The following is a 17,550-nucleotide window of genomic DNA, read 5'->3' as shown; positions in this document are numbered from 1 at the left end:
CACGGTGTCTGCGAAACACTCTAGAGCTGAACTCGCACGGTACGCGTCACAGGAGATGGTGTCCTGTTGCCACTGGAATGTCCTAAACCAACTTAATCTGGTGACTCTGGTGACATTTAAAACAGAAGCCGCATGGGCTCCTTCATTCGGTTATGATTCCTCTTAGAAGGTGTCATAGACACTAGCTCAGGGAAAGAAATAGAAATAATGGGATGTTGGACCATTCTTACAACCAACACAGAATTCCATAGCCCAATTGCCATGAGGTTTCTTACCTTGGATTTTCAATTCGATATCATCCGATTAAAATACACATGGACAAAAGTCAACTTTTCATTGTTTTAAATTTATTTTGCCTATTAGGAAAAATACACCACGTAATTCAACTAGCAAAGAAGGCTGCTTGAGGGTGTGTAAAATGAAAGGCTTCCAGGCAGTTATCTGATTAAAGAACACTAAGGGAGGGACAAGGCTAGAAGCCGCGGACTGTCTACACCATGGCAGTGGCTATTTGGGTTGGCTGGAGGAGCTGTGGAGAATATGGAGAGAGTGGTGCTGGAGACCGCCATGGCTATTCCTCATTGTCATCACAGAGTGAGGTTTTCCGTGTGCCCACTGGTTTGAAAACCATTTTACAACAATGATAGAATAGTACACACATGAGAACTGAAATAGCCCAAACCCGGAAAGAAAGCCCAACTAGATCCTCAGAAGACACTTCTAGGGACAATAGCCGATGAGAAAAAGATGGCATCCTTGTGCCACCGTCTGTTATGATCTCTCTCCATTGCAGCAGACAGCCGTTCTTCTAAGCAGACAGACGGCGATGATGGCAAAATAGACCTCACTCTTGACGAGCAGGAGGAGGTACATGTAATATGCAGAGGTGTTTGTGAGCTGCAGCAGTAGTGCATCTAAGAGAAATTTCACATGTTCTTTTTACAGAATAAGACATACTAATGGGAGAGGGGTTCACAAATACTTATTTCTGACGATTTACGTTGAAGTGATATTCTACCACCACCAAAACCTAAAAGTAAACATCTACTGCTACCACCACCACCAAGAGTCAGACAAGTCAGAATTCAGCTTTCAAGTTGATTAACAACCTCTGCTAAATTCACATAGAACATTCCAAGCTATTAAAAAGTAAGGTTGCTTTGTAGGAAAGCAAAGAAAGTGGTTAATCCAGATTCGCTGATGTGTTAGGTAGTTGTGGCACACCCACCTGTCTTTCCTAAATGTCTCTGATTATGGCTATGCTATTATTGGGTGATTGCATTTCATATCATTTGAAGCTTTGCAAGAGATATGTGCTGTCAAGGAATAAGTAAAGATAGTGATGGTGGACAGCAGTGGCTACTCAATGAGCTACAAGACTGAGTCTCTTCCTGCGGAAATTTCCATTTACATGTTTTGTCTTCATCAAGTGAGAACTCCAGAAACATCAGTCCTTGGTGTGGAAAAGGATCTCAAGAAGTGATGTGTTCGTAACTCCCTGCCCTTGGTCAAGTGAGATGTTACTGCCCCTCCTTGCCTGGTGTGGCAGCTTAAGTCAGAGCTCCTTGGTATTGGAAATAAAGGAAAGTTGAGCAGGGCTATCGCCAATGCTTCTGGTCACATTCTTTGTGTATATGTAGAGAGAAAAGGCCAGAAACAAGTACTCATTCTGTGTCTGCTAAATGAGATACCCTATGCCAGACATCTCACATTCATGTCCTTATCTCTTCAATAACTGTATATCAGGTGTAATTATTCGTAGTTAGGTGATGAGAAAAATGTTACTCACAAAATGTAGGTCACTTACATCTAATCATTAAAAGAGCTGGAGTGAAATTTCACTCTGCAAAGCCCATGTCCTTTTTGTTTCAGGTCTCTGGCTTTGTAATTTCTTGCTATCTGACTCTACTGTAGAAAAAGAATAGAAAACTTAGTAACTGCATGAACTCTTCGTTTGATGTCCTGATTTGAAATCCCAGGCCTAGCTGTGTGACATGTATAAGGGATTTTTATAATTATTTACTTTAAAGGGACTATAAAATGGGAGAAAAAATATTGTACCACTTTATAGGAGTATTAAGAGGATTAAACTAGAAAATGCAGAACAAGCCCTTCTGTGTAAAAAGCACTTGATAAACACTAGTTTGTGTTATTAGCTACTAGCAAAGACAAAAGACTAAAACAAAACTACTGGAGAAGCAACATGGTATCATGTTTCCCCCAGTCATTAAAACAAAAGACACGAAGCCGGGCACAGTGGCTCACACCTGTAATCCCAGCACCTTGGGAGGGTCGAGGGGGCATATCACGAGGTCAGGAATTCGAGACCATCCTGGCCAACATGGTGAAACCCCGTCTCCATTAAAAATAAAAAATTAGCCAGGCATGGTGGTGTGCACCTGTAGTCCCATCTACTCGAGAAGCATGGCTGGAGAATTGCTTGAACCCAGAAGACAGAGGTTATGGTGAGCCGAGATCGTGCCACTGCACTCCAGCCTGGGCAACAGAGCAAGACCCCATCTCAATACAAACAAACAAACAAAAAGACACATGGATGAATAAAGTCTGTTTTTTTGAAATAACTTTTGAAATAACTGAAAGTGTATCACTCTAATTTATAGTCATCTCATACCTGAAGCAGTAGTTAGGTTTGTTAATACAACTCCTAGAAAAGGAGGGACTAATTTAAAATATCACTAGGTCCATTCTGCAGCATCCAGCCTAGCAAAATCTATTCTCTGATTTTTGAAACAAGAGAAGTTCAAAGGTTAAAATGATCAGGAGGAAATAAAAAACACAAAAACTTACCATTTGCATCTTCTGAATAATTGTCTTTGGGATCCACTGTGGTGTCATCTAGAAGAATGAGAGCAAGTACTAGTCAATTGTTCATGCCCATTATTTGTCAAAGGGTGTGTGTGTATGTCTGTGTCCATGTGTAATTAAATGAATATTCATAAAATCTTTCAACAGAGAGGCAGGAAGACAGTTATTAAAAATATGAGCCCACAATCCCAGAAATAATTGGTCTGATTCTATGTAATTAGGTAGAGCTAATTCAAATATTACGTTTTTGCACATCAAGATGTTGAAGTTCATGAAGAATAGTTTTTTTTTCCTTTTTTATCACAACTGGAGTGTAGTTTCCAAGAACATTTGGTCTTCCTTCTGTATTCATAGCTCCTAGCACAGTGCCTTTTTATTTATCAAAAAAGGTTTTTGATAAATACTTGTTCAATGGAAAAATAAACAGAACAAGTGGCTACTTTACAGCCTTCAGCACACACTGCTGACCTGAAATCAGCAAAAAAAAAAAAACAGTTTTGGGTTTTTTGTTTGTTTGTTTGCTTTGAGGCAGGGTGTCACTGTTGCCCAGGCTGGAGTGGAGTATAGTGTGGTGTCATCATGGCTCACTGAAGCCTCAAACTCCCCATGTTCAGGAGATCCTCCCATCCTAGCCTTCCGAGTATCTGGGAGTCCAGGCACACACCAACACACCCAGCTAATTTATGTACTTTTTGTAGAGACAGGGTTTTGCCATGTTGCCCAGGCTGGTTTCGAACTCCTGGGCTCAAGCAATCTTCCTGCCTTGTCCTCCCAAAATGCTGAGATTACAGGGATAAGACACCACACTGGGCCAAGAATTCTTTCAGTCCTAGAATCCACAACGGAATCTTATATGTTTGAAGGAGTCTGGCTTAGAAAAATTTCTCATCTAAGCAGAAAAAAGCAGTCATTCCTTTCCAAACCATGCATATCCCCAAAGTCTCGAGCAAGTACCCACGATTTTCTGGAGGTATAGTGTTTCTAGACATAACAACAACAATGTTAACAAAAGCTTATATCTACTGAGTGCTCGTTATTGTCTCAAGCACTATGTTAAATGCTTCCCATGCATTTTTTTTTGTTTAATTTCCCAGTAACACTGAAGTGAGTTTTATTATGTATGGCCCCATGTTCTGAATGAGGAAATACAGTTTTAAAAGTGCAGGCAACTTGCCGAGAGTCGTATCAGTGAACAGCAGAGCCAGTATTCAGACAGTAGTCGTAGGGGAAGAAAAGAAATTGGACATTTGAAAAGTACTTAGTAGAAATAATCCACAGAAATAGATAGAAAGTAATTTATAAAGAGACAATATAATGTCACCATTGTGTACTCTAAGAAAATCTCTTTGACTATGTTAATTACTCTCAGTAAAAGGTCTTTTTTATTATAGGAGCTCAGCATTTCAGTGCAATTCTTTCTGGGACTAGAAAGAGACAGGCCAAGCCACACTGATAGTTCTCTGAATAAAATCTGAGGTGAGACTTGAATTTATCTGTGATTTTTTTTTAAAAAAAGGAAGACGCAAACATGCATACAAAGATAACATATTTTAAAACAGAGGAAAACAGAGTCACATTGGTGTTTGGGTTTATTATTTTTCTAGTAGATGTGTTCTTGTCTATATGGATATGACTGGTGTGCAATTTTATGTACTCACTGAGATCTTTATTTCATGTATTCTAAAAAAATGGACTTGAGGTATGGGTTTTGGGTAAGTCTCGCAAAGGCAAATGTTAGTTATCATGTCTGCATGCCCAAATATCTTTAAGAGCTGATTTTAATGGGTTTTCAAGGTCTTTTTATTTTCCTTAGGATGACTTTATTTATTAAAAGATAAATGAAAATGACTATCACTTATTTCCATGCATTGATTGAGGTAAAAAGAATAAAGCAACTATTTCCGGTAATAAAATCTCTAAGTGTATCCTGAGTTCTCTCTCTCTCAGTCAAGATTGGTTGCAAATGTGGACCAGATTAGTTTGATCTCCTTCAAAAGCAGTTCATTGATTATACAATATGATCACTTCCATGATATATTTTTAGCTTTTCTCAGAAAAACAAACTTCCAAGAGCGAGCATTAGAAATCTACTGTAGAATTTCATTAAGACAAGTGTCCTCCTTAATGTAGTTGCCTCAAGAAGTGCATGAAAGACAGTTTACTTTTAGACTGGGCGCAGTGACTCACGTCTGTAATCCTAGCACTTCAGGAGGCTGAGGGGGAAGATCACGAGGTCAGGAATTCTAGACCAGCCTGGCCAACGTGGTGAAACCCAGTCTCTGCTAAAACTACAAAGGTTACCCAGACAGGGTAGCATGCGCCTTTAGTCCCAGGTACTTGAGAAACTGAGGCAGGAGAATCGTTTGAACTCCAGAGGCAGAAGTTGTAGTGAGGCGAGATTGCGTCGCTACATTATAACCTGTTCAACAGAGTGAGACTCCGTCTCGAAAAGAAAGAAAGAAAGAAAGAAAGAAAGAAAGAAAGAAAGAAAGAAAGAAAGAAAGAAAGAAAGAAAGAAAGAAAGAAAGAAAGAAAGGAAGAAAGAAAGAAAGAAAGAAGACACATGGATGAATGGATGAATAAAGTCTGTTTTTTGAAATAACTAAAAGCATATCACTGTAGCCTTCGATTCACAGTCATCTCATACCCAAAGCAGTAGTTAGGTTTCTAAATACAACTCCTAGAAAAGGAGGGACTAATTTAAAATATCACGAGGTTCATTCTGCAGCATGCAACCTAGCAAAATCCTTTCCCTGATTTTTCAAGCCAGAGAAGTTCGGATCAGGAGGAAATAAAAAACACAAAAACTTACCATTTGCATCTTCTGAATAATTGCCTTTGGGATCCACTGTGGTGACATCTAGAAGAATTAGAGCAAGTACTAGTCAATTGTTCATGCCCATTATTTGTCAAGGGGTGTGTGTGTGTGTGTGTCTGTGTCTGTGTGTAATTAAATGAATATTTATAAAACCTGTCAAGTCTTTATAGGCAAAAGGGAAGAGGCCAGTTATTAAAAATATGAGCCCACAATCCTAGAAATAATTGGTCTGATGCTATGTAATTAGGTAGAACTTATTCATATATTATGTTTTGCACATCAAGATGCTGAAGTTCGTGAAGAATACTTTTTTCGTTTTTTATTCCAACTGGAGTGTAGTATCCAAGAACATTTGGTTTTCCTTCCGTATGCGTAGCTCCTAGCACAGTGCCTGCCACAAAGTATGTTTTTGATCAATACTTGTTCAGTGGAAAAATAAACAGAACAAGTGGCTCCATTACAGTCTTCAGCACACACTGCTTACCTGAAATCAGCAAAAAAAAAAACAAAAACAAAAACAAAAAAAAAAAAAAAAAAAAAAAAAAAAAAAAAAAAAAAAAAAAAAAAACAAAAAAAAAAAAAAAAAAAATTTTTTGATTTTTTTTTTTTTTTTTTTTTTTGAGGCAGCATCTCACTGTCGCCCTGGCTGGAGTGGAGTATAGTGTGGTGTCATCACGGCTCACTGAAGCCTCAAACTTCCCAGGGTCAGTTGATCTTCCCATCTCAGCCTCCCGAGTATCTGGGAATACAGGCACTCACCACCACACCCAGCTAATTTATGTACTTTTTGTAGAAACAGGGTTTTGCCATGTTGCCCAGGCTGGTTTCGAACTCCTGGGCTCAAGCAGTCTTCCTGCCTTGTCCTCCCAAAATGCTGGGATTACAGGCATAAGACACCATACCGGGCCAAGAATTCTTTCAGTCCTAGAATCCACGACGGAATCTTACAATGTTTGAAGGAGTCTAGTTTAGAAAAATTTCTCACCTAAGCAGAAAAAAGCAGTCATACCTTTTGAAGTTATGCATATTCCCAATGTCCCCAGCAAGTACCCATGATTTTTCTGGAGGTACAGTGTTTCCGGACATAACAACAACAACATTAACAAAAGCTTATATCTACTGAGGGTTCATTATTGTCTCAGGCACTATGTTAAATGCTTCCCATGCATTTTTTGTTTAATTCCCCAATAACACTGAAGTGAGTTGTATTATGTATGGCCCCATGTTCTGAATGAGGAAATAAAGTTTAAAAAGTGCAGGCAACTTGCCGAGAGTCGTATCAGTGAACAGCAGAGCCAGTATTCAGACAGTAGTCGTAGGGGAAGAAAAGAAATTGGACATTTCAAAAGTACTTAGTAGAAATAATCCACAGAAAGAGATAGAAAGTAATTTATAAAGAGACAATACAATGTCACTATTGTGTACTCTAAGAAAATCTCTTTGAGTATGTTAATTATTCTCAGCAAATGCTCGTTTTCATTATAGGAACTCAGTATTTCAGTGCAATTCTTTCTGGGACTAGAAAGAGATGGGCCAAGTCACATTGATAGTTCTCTGAATAAAACCTGAGGTGAGAGTTGAATTTATCTGTGATGTTTAAAAAAAAAAAAAAAAAAAAAAGGAAGACGCAATCACGCAAACAAAGACAACATATTTTAAAACAGAAGAAAACAGAGTCACATTGGTGTTTGGGTTTATTATTTTTCTAGTAGATGTGTTCTTGTCTATACGGATATGACTCTGGTGTGCAATTTTATGCACTCACTGAGGGTAACTTTATTTATTAAAAGATAAATGAAAATGACTATCACTTATTTCCATGCCTTGATTGATTGAGGTAAAAAGAATAAAGTAACTATTCCCGGTAATAAAATCTCTAAGTGTATCCTGAGTTCTCTCTCTCTTAATCAAGTTTGGTTGCAAATGTGAACCAGATTAGTTTTATGTCCTTCAAAAGCACTTCATTGATTATATAATATGATCACTTCCATGTTATATTTTTAGCTTTTCTCAGAAAAACAAACTTCCAGGAAAGAGCATTAGAAATCTACTGTAGAATGACATTAAGAGACGTGTCCTCCTTAACATAATTGCCTTGAGAAGTGCATGAAAGACATTTTACTTTTAGACTGGGCGCAGTGACTCACATCTGTAATCCCAGCACTTCGGGAGGCTGAGGCGGGTGAATCACTTGAGGTCAGGAGTGCAAGACCAGCCTGGCCAACTTAGTGAAACCCAGTGTCTACTAAAAATACAAAGATGACCCAGACATGGTGGCGTGTGCCTGTAGTCCCAGCTACTTGAGAAACTGAGGCTGGAGAATGGCTAACTAGGGAATCGGAGGTTGTGGTGAGTGGAGATCACGCCACTGCACTCCTGCCTGGGCAACAGAGCGAGACTTCCTCTCAAAAAAAAAAAAAAAAAAAAAAAAAAAGGCACACGGATGAATAAAGTCTGTTTGTTGAAATAATTGAAAGCAAAACACTATACCCTTCAATTTACAGTCATCTCAAACTCAAAGCATTAGTTAGGTTTGTTAATACAACTCCTGGAAAAAGAGGGACTAATTTAAAGTATCACTAGGTTCATTCTGCAGCATCCAACCTAGCAAAATCTATTCCCTGATTTTTCAAACTAGAGAAGTTCAAAAGTTAAAATGATCAGGAGGAAATAAAAAAGCACAAAAACTTACCGTTTGCGTCTTTTGAAAAACTGTCTTTGGGATCCACTGTGGTGACATCTAGAAGAATGAAAGCAAGTACTAGTCAATTTTTCATGCCCATTATTTGTCAAGCTGTGTGTATGTGTGTGTGTGTGTGTGTAATTAAGTGAATATTTATAAAACCTGTTACAGAGAGGCAGGAGGACAGTTACTAAAAATATGAGCCCACAATCCCAGAAATAATTGGTCTGATTCTATGTAATTAGGTAGATCTTATTCATATATTATGCTTCTGCACATCAAGATGTTGAAGTTCGTGAAGAATACTTTTTCCTTTTTTATCACAACTGGAGTGTAGTATCCAAGAACATTTGGTTTTCCTTCTGTATGCATAGCTCCTAGCACAGTGCCTGCCACAAAGTACGTTTCTGATAAATACTTGTTCAATGGAAAATAAAGAGAACAAGTGGCTACTTTACAGCCTTCAGCACACACTACTGACAGGAAATCAGCAAAAAGAATAATTTTGGATTTTTTTTCTTTTTTGAGGCATGGTCTCACTCTCACCCAGGCTGGAACGGAGTATAATATGGTGTCATCACAGCTCACTGAAGCCTCAGCCTCCCCAGGGTCAGTTGATCCTCCCATGTCAGCCTCCTGAGTAGCTGCGAGTACAGGCACTCAGTACCATGAGCAGCTAATGTTTATATTTTTTGTAGAGACAGGGTTTTGCCATGTTGCCCAGGTTGGTTTCAAACTCCTGGACTCCAGCAATCTTCCTGCCTTGTCCTCCCAAAATGCTGGTATTACAGGGATAAGACACCACACCGAGAATTCTTTCAGTCCTAGAATCCACAACAGAATCTTACATGTTTGAAGGTGTCTAGTTTAGAAAAATTTCTCATCTAAGCAGAAAAAAGCAGTCATTTCTTTTGAAATCATGCATATTCCCAGCATCCCCAGCAAGTACCCATGATTTTCTGGAGGTACAGTGCTTCTGGACATAACAACAACAACATTAACAAAAGCTAATATCTACTGAGTGCTCGTTATTGTCTCAGGCACTGTGTTAAATATTTCCCATGCATTTTTTGTTTAATTTCCCAATAATACTGAAGTGAGTTGAATTATGTATGGCCCCATGTTCTGAATGAGGAAATAAAGTTTAAAAAGTGCAGGCAACTTGCCGAGAGTTGTATCAGTGAACAGCAGAGCCAGTATTCAGACAGTAGTCGTAGGGGAAGAAAAGAAATTGGACATTTCAAAAGTACTTAGTAGAAATAATCCACAGAAATAGATAGGAAGTCTTTTATAAAGAGACAATATAATGTCACCATTGTGTACTCTAAGAAAATCTCTTTGAGTATGTTAATTATTCTCAGCAAATGCTTGTTTTTATTATAGGAACTCAGCATTTCAGTGCAATTGTTTCTGGGACTAGAAAGAGACAGGACAAGTCACATTGCTAGTTCTCTGAATAAAACCTGAGGTGAGAGCCGAATTTATCTGTGATGTTAAAAAAAAAAAAAAAAAAAAAAAAAAAGGAAGAAGCAAACATGCAAATAAAGACAACATATTTTAAAACAGAAGAAAACAGAGTCGCATTGGTGTTTGGGTTTATTATTTTTCTAGTAGATGTGTTCTTGTCTATACGGATATGACTCTGGTGTGCAATTTTATGCACTCACTGAGATCTTTATTTCATGTATTCTAAAATAATGGACTTGAGGTATGGGTTTTGGGTAAGTCTCACGAATGCAAATGTTAGTTATCATGTCTGCATGTCCAAATATCTTTAAGGGCTGACTTTAATGGGTTTTCAATGTCTTTTTATTTTCCTTAGGGTAACTTTATTTGTTAAAATATAAATGAAAGTGACTATCACTTATTTCCATGCCTTGATTGATTGAGGTAAAAAGAATAAAGTAACTATTCCCGGTAATAAAATCTCTAAGTGAATCCTGAGTTCTCTCTCTCTCAATCAAGGTTGATTGCAAATGTGGACCAGATTAGTTTTATCTTCTTCAAAAGCACTTCATTGATTATATAATATGATCACTTCCATGTTATATTTTTAGCTTTTCTCAGAAAAACAAACTTCCAAGAAAGAGCATTAGAAATCTACTATAGAATGACATTAAGAGACGTGTCCTCCCTAACGTAGTTGCCTTGAAAAGTGCATGAAAGACAGTTTACTTTTAGACTGGGCGCAGTGACTCAACGTCTGTAATCCCAGCACTTTGGGAGGCCAAGGCAGGAGGATCACTTGAGGTCAGGAGTTCGAGACCAGCCTGGCCAACATGGTGAAACTCCATCTCTACTAAAAGTAGAAAAATTAGCCAGATGTGGTGCCAGGCACCTGTAATTTCAATTCTCGGGAGGCTGAGGCAGAAGAATCGCTTGAACCTGGGAGGTAGAGGTTGCCGTGAGCTGAGATCACACCATAGCACTCCTGCCTGAGCTACAAGAGAGAAACTGTCTCAGAAAAAAAAAAAAAAAAAAAAAAAGACATTTTACTTTTAGAATTTAGTGTGAAGTAAAACACATTGTGAAACTGTAACTTCTCTCCCATGTAGTATTCACTGCCCTGGAATTTACTATACTTTTTATTTTGCCGTGATCACTGGAAAAATCAGAACACTTATGCACAGTGGTAAGACTACCCTCAAGCTTTACACTTTTGTCTTCTCTTGGTGTCTCAGCAAAGGAAATAGAAAATTGGGACTCTAGGGGCTGGGCACCCTGGCTCATGCCTGCAATCCCAGCACTTTGGGAGGCTAAGGCGGGCAGATCACCTGAAGTCAGGAGTTCGAGACCAGCCTGACCAACATGCAGAAACCCCGTCTCCACTAAAAATACAAAATTAGCTGGGCGTGGTGGTGCATGCCTGTAATTTCAGCTCCTTGGGAGGCTGAGGCAGGAGAATCACTTGAACCCGAGAGGCGGAGGTTGCAGTGAGCCGAGATTGTGCCATTCCACTCCAGCCTGGGCAACAAGAGCGAAACTCCGTCTCAAAAAAAAAAAAAAAAAGAAAAGAAAAGAAAATTGGGACTGTTTTTATAACCCCACTTCAGTTAGTTTTAGGAAAGGCTATACCTAATACAGTAAATACACGAATGAACATATTCATGCTACCGTGTTGAAAGCAAGCATTTTCCCTGCCATTGTTTCTTTTGCACTCCATCATAGCCCCAGGAGAAAGTCAAGGCAACTGTCCAAATCACATTTGATCATTGCAGAAACTCAGGATCTGAAAAGCTAAAGACTTACCCTAGAAATTTGCAATGGTACATGGCAAAGGTCTTCAAATATTTTGTTAATGCTTGTTCCCCCACTGGCTAAAAAGGACTTGTTAACCACAGGAAAATGCACAAAATGAGTCCTTTTCATGACCACTCTGGAGCTGTTGGACTGTTATGTTCATATTCAGGATGTTGACATACAGTGAGGGACTGGACAACTGGCCCAGGACACATTCAGCCCTCTGCCCAATGGTCTAGACGTGTACAGAGTCTGCATCAAAGGCACTGTTTGGGGACCTCATGCATGAATTATGAGTGACCCTGAATGATCAGGAAGCGAGTATATTCGCTGCACTGTCATGCATCCTCCTTAGGACAGTAACTCATCCTTGTCTGCTCATCCACATTTCCACTAAGCCTGGCGTGTCATAATTGTACAATAAATGTTTACTGAGATGCATTCACCAATGGTAGGAAATGCATTTATTATGGAAAATGGAAAAATGTTTGTACATGTAAACCTTACCAACCTTTAACTATGAAATGTTACTTTATGGTGACATGTAAACTGAAAATCTGAAAAGCACAAGGCCTCCATAAAACTACAGTGGCCAAGACTATTTTATGTTTTGTAGAGCCTCGCTCTGGCTTCTTCAGATAAACATCATTTTGTCAACAATGAACCCATGGTTTGTAGGTTAAACTTTGTGGGTAGCAAGATTGAGGTGAGTTACTCTCCTGCTTGGGCAGAACATTCCTGAAAGACGTATACTTGTTTTTATTTCCCAATCAAGTAAAGTCATCAAAAGAAAGGAGAACTCTTTTTGAGCATTTACCACTTGCTACATTGCTTCCTGTGTACATTGTTTCCTTTAATCCATCTAACAACCCTAAAAACCAGCATGTGACTTTCTTATTTTGGATAATGGAACTGAGGCTGAGAAACCTTCAGTAACTTTTTCAATTTCGTTTTCTCCAAACCCATACCATTTTAATTCTATAGAAAAGTAGCAGGGCATTTACACTACCATTAAACGTAACAACATCTAAGAAAGATTTATGTTTGTTTTTCATTAATTACTGAAACAAAAAATGCAGGATTCCCTTTCAAAGACGTGTTCTGAGAGATGATATGTGTAAACACATACCTGTCTTTATTGGAGGAAAGATAATTTCTTGATCAACTCCATTTCTATTATTCTCGTGTCTGACGATACATCTGTGCTCTTTATCCAGTGACTTTTCTGGCACAGTTAACCAGCTAAATTTCATGTATGTGTTGTTAGTCTTCATGGTGTTCCCCTCTTGGGATTTCAGAACCTGGTTGCTGTTCTTTTCTTGCCAACGTATCTCAATAACATCTGGGAAAAAATTCTCAAGAAGACAAAGGTATGTTCCAGCCTTGTGGAGGTTTGTTTCAGCAATGGAAGGAAGAAAAATAGTGGGCTTGGGTGAAACATCTGCATCAAGGTGTTTATCTATGGGGAGAAATGGAATATGAATTTAAAAGAATCATGAGAGAAACACACACATTGCACGGTTTGGAATGGCCTAGTACATAACAATAAAAAGAGACGGTGCCATTGAGCTAGTGTCCACCGGGGCCTTTCATTCAGGATAGGCTGCACAGTACTTATTACTGTGCTTCTTTTATAGATGTTGAAAAGAGGATCAAGAAATTAAATAACTTGCCAAAAGTCACAGCTCTCAAGTGTCAGATGCTGGATGAAAACCTGGCCTTTGTTTATTCTGCACATGCTGTGAGGGTGTGTGATTTTTAACTGCCTCCTACCAAGGCTTCCAATGTTCACGAACATATTTATTTTATTTTTATCTCTTTTGTTTCATCATATGAAGCATGTTTTCAAGGTGGATGGCAGGGGAAAGGGGAAAAAGATCAGATAACTTCAATGATCTTTCTACAGATGAGACTCTGGTCCTTTTCCCACTTCCCTTTTCCATCCTTTGTAACTTATGTTCTTTGGCCAAATAACACACATTCTCACGTTTCACAATTTTGTGTCCTCCCACTCTTCATTTCACTGATTCTGCGATGCACCATATTTATCTGATTATTTATCTTATTTTCTTATTTCCCATATGAATAAATGTCAGAATTTTAAAATATTATTATTTATCTTATTTCCCATATGAACAAATGTCAGAATTTTTTTTGTTTGTGTGTGGTTTTTTTTTTTTTTTTTTTTTGAGACTGCAGCTTGCTCTGTCACCCAGGTTGGAATGCAGCAGCACAATCATGTCTCACTGTAGCCTCAACTCCCCAGGCTCAAGTGATCCTCCCACCTAAGCCTCCCAACTAGCTGGGACTACAGGTATGCACCACCATGCCTGGCTAATGTTTGTTTTTTGTAGAGACACATTTCACCATATTGACCAGGCTGGTTTCAAACTCCTGCACTCAAGTCATCTGCCTGCCTCAGCCTCCCAAAATGCGGGGATTAGAGGTATGAGCCACCATGCCTAGCCATTTTGTTCATTTTCATTTTTAACAATACACAGTCACTTGTTTTAGTGAGAATCTACTTCCACGTGTACGTACTGTCTATCGAGTTAACCATGTAGCTTCAATGTGTATACCATGAGCAGTCCTCCTAGTTAATATCTAACTTTATATAACATCTCAATTTCACATCTGCATCCTCCAAGTTTTGGGGTGGAGCAATATTTACAGCTGTACCTCCAGTTTATTCACCATCTCTTGAATTTAGAAACAAAATGGCAACATTTCCAAAACTCTTATTTAAATGTTTTATTGATTATTTTCAGAAATCCTCTCGTGTTCATCTTATCCAGTAATACACTTATCAAAATTTTGTTTTGCTTTAGAAAACATACACCAAAAGCAGGTTTTATTTTGGAATTTCATTTGAATTTTAAGAATGACTAAGAATGCACCAGGGGTGTATTTTTTTATACTGGTTTTTATATAAATTTACCCCATTAATGAGAAGATCTATGTAAATCAGTATATCTCTATTTTGACTCCTTATGTCTCTCTTAGAATTTGTATCTGTTCTCTATATTACTTAACTGTTTTAAAGCTCCACTATTCTCTTTGTCTTAGCCTGCTGAATAAAATCTATATGTAATTGCTCTATTAAAATCATGGTTCCAGCGCTTCTTATATGCATAGGGTCAAGATATGTAACAAAGCATTATACGTTTACAAAGGCATATCACTTGAATCTGGAATGTTAATAGGTTCTACATTTATTTTTAATCTAATAACTGAAATTAGAAATGTTACAATTCTTTCTAATTTGATTTCGAATTGAAATTCCAATGCTTTGGCTGATGTGAAGTGAGTTTGATAATTGAACAATTTCTTAAGAAAATAAGAATTAAATTTCTCATTTGAGAAGAAAAGAAAACAATCTTGATAATTTCTGTTTCTGTAGCAAAGTTTCTGATTTTCATACAAAATTAATGAACATATACAGTAATATTAATTTTTGAGCATGCTATAAATTCAATTAGGCATAATGTGCTTACTTTAATTTCATACTCTTTACTTTTAGTGCAAATAGTATTTTATTTGTTATGCTTGTGAGACAGTGTATATTTTTCCACTATATAGTTTGTTTCTAATTTTAAAAGCATGTTATAAAATATAAGATTAATTTTTCAATTGTACATTATCTTTCTATAATTTTAGTCTCTAGTCAATATATTTTCCAATCTAATTTTCATCCTAGGAACTAGTGTCTCTTCATGGAAATACTTCTAATTCATTGTACTAAAGAAATTAAAAATCAAATGATAAACTTGAACATTTTTTGTATGGTACCATGGCATTCATTGCCTCTTGTCCCCTTCCTTTAGCTAGATTCTTTAAGTTTCATTCTTTTCAGGACAAAATGAATCTGGAACTTCCATAACTTCCTCAACGTAATAGTTAACAAATCATTAAATAGCATACTTCATTATACATGGTAAGGGCCGATATTCTGGATCATCCTCTCACATGATTTTTAAAAATACTACTTTTAAAATGTACATATTAAGAGTGTTTTTTATGGTCAAGTATGATAAGTTTTTACTTCAATCATAAATAGAATTTATGTATTTTATTTATTTAAAATGATAAACCTGCTGGATTCATCTATGTACATTTATTTGCATAATTAAATAGTATATGTGAGTTAAATTGCCTAAGTTGTTTGTAGTTTATTAAAATACAGCATTGCAAATTTACCAAGTATCAACTACATTTTCTATAGACAGCATGATATATTAAATCTACATATGGGTATTTATTTAAGTGTTCTCTATTTCTTACTTTTTCGTTAGATAAATAGTTACAGCCATTTTATATTTAAATATGTTTTTCAGATTTATGATGTTTCCATCTGGATTTAATTGATTTGATATCTTGACCATTTTTGGTAAGATTTTAACCTTTTTTTTTCCTGAGACATAGGAACAGAACCCTAAACTAATTGGCTACAAATCTTAGGACCAATATGTTGGTGTTAGAAATGGTATCAATTAAGATAAAGGATTAAGTAAAGCACATAGAACAACAAAAATAAAAAATAAACATCTTAATGCAATGTTTTTGCCAAGTGATTAAAAATCTGCTAACAAGAAACGAATCGATAAGTTCAATTTTTGTGTGTGTGAGCCGATGTTGAGATAACCTTCCATTTGAGCAGTTAGAAGTACAGCTGAATCCTGTGGAGAAATTTTATGGCTGAGAGCAACTCTCCATAGTAGATCCCATTCTTTCTTTACACGTGAATCCAGAGAACATTTGTTGGGCACCTATTTTGGGTTGGACAATGTGCTGAGTACTAAATTCACACTATCTTGTGCAATTCTTATACAACCCTGCTGAATTCATACTGTTATCCCATTTTATGAATTAGAAAACTGAGGTCAGAGAATAATCACTCAATTTCACTAAGCAGTGAGTGGTGGAGGCAGAGTTCCAGGTGGACCTGACTCCAACACCCGGGCTCTTTCGTAAGAGTCAACATCTCTTGTGACCATCAGAGATGAATATGTGTCCACTTTATGGAGTCTATCACAAACTTACCTGTCATAATACATTTTGTCTCAGGGTCAAACATTTTAATGGTATCATTTCATACAATATATATGAGCACTTTATAGAAGTCCATATATGCACAAAGGCAAATCCTATTATGATATTTGTGCAATGTTATCTGTGTTCTCTTTTAGTATGAGCATTTGTTTTAAAGTCTCTCCTGAGATTTCTACATCAAATCCCCATCTAATTCCTCTCTTTTCTAAACATTATTACATTATTCCAATGTAATCATTTCTTGCCTTCCCTCTATTACCTTGGAAATATTGTATTCTTCTGATACTTACCTGTGACAACAAGGGTTGTTCCACTGCCAAAGAGTTTCTTATAATAATTCCACAGTGATTCAGTCCATATCAAAAACTCTAATTCAGTTTCCCTGAGTTCTTCAAATTCTGGTGGTCTGGGATTCTCAAAAGACCAGGGTTCCAGTGCTGGTTAATTTTGCTCATAACAAGCTTTGTTGCTTCACAAATCAAATAACTTAAAGCTTTTGGTGTTTTATTTATCTAAAAACAGTGATGTTAGTGGAAATCAGTTCAACATCACTACCAGCACTGAAGTGAGACCAAAATGAAACAAGATATAAAAAAGCAATTTGATTAAAATGTTATAGATCCCAGTGCAGTGGCTCATGCCTATAATCCCAGCACTTTGGGAGGCTGAGGTGGGAGGATTGCTTGAGCTCAGAACTTCGAGGCCAGCCTGGGCAACATAGTACCTAGTGAGACTCCATCTTTACTAAAAATAAAAAAAGCATTAGCAGAGCATGATGTGCATGCCTGCAGGCCCAGCTACTCAAGAGGCTGAGGCAGGAGGGTTACTTGAGCCTAGGAGCTTGAGGCTGCAGTGAGCCTTGATCACACCACTGCACACCCACCTGGGCAATAGGGGAAGACCCTGTCTCAAAAAAAAGTGCTATGGAAATATA

The 17,550-nt window shown here is 37.5% G+C and overlaps 1 long non-coding RNA gene and 1 gene segment (V, D, J or C); both read right to left on the bottom strand.

The window, feature by feature from the left end:
• Nucleotides 1-327: 327 nt before the first annotated feature.
• Nucleotides 328-12,841, bottom strand: LOC112621628. The segment is given in 5 exon segments: nt 328-935; nt 2,809-2,856; nt 5,639-5,686; nt 8,337-8,384; nt 12,697-12,841. Coding segments are annotated over 5 exon segments (453 nt in total).
• LOC112621337 lies at nt 8,366-16,984 on the bottom strand. The gene is made up of 3 exons (XR_003118707.1): nt 16,907-16,984; nt 12,697-13,026; nt 8,366-8,384 (listed from the first exon to the last, which is right to left on the bottom strand). It is a non-coding gene; the product is annotated as an uncharacterized LOC112621337 (long non-coding RNA).
• Nucleotides 16,985-17,550: the final 566 nt, after the last annotated feature.

Source organism: Theropithecus gelada, chromosome 3 (assembly GCF_003255815.1).
Source record: "Theropithecus gelada isolate Dixy chromosome 3, Tgel_1.0, whole genome shotgun sequence".
Lineage (NCBI taxonomy): Eukaryota > Metazoa > Chordata > Mammalia > Primates > Cercopithecidae > Theropithecus > Theropithecus gelada.
Note: the sequence above shows the minus strand (reverse complement) of the source record. Positions and strands in the feature narration are given on the sequence as shown.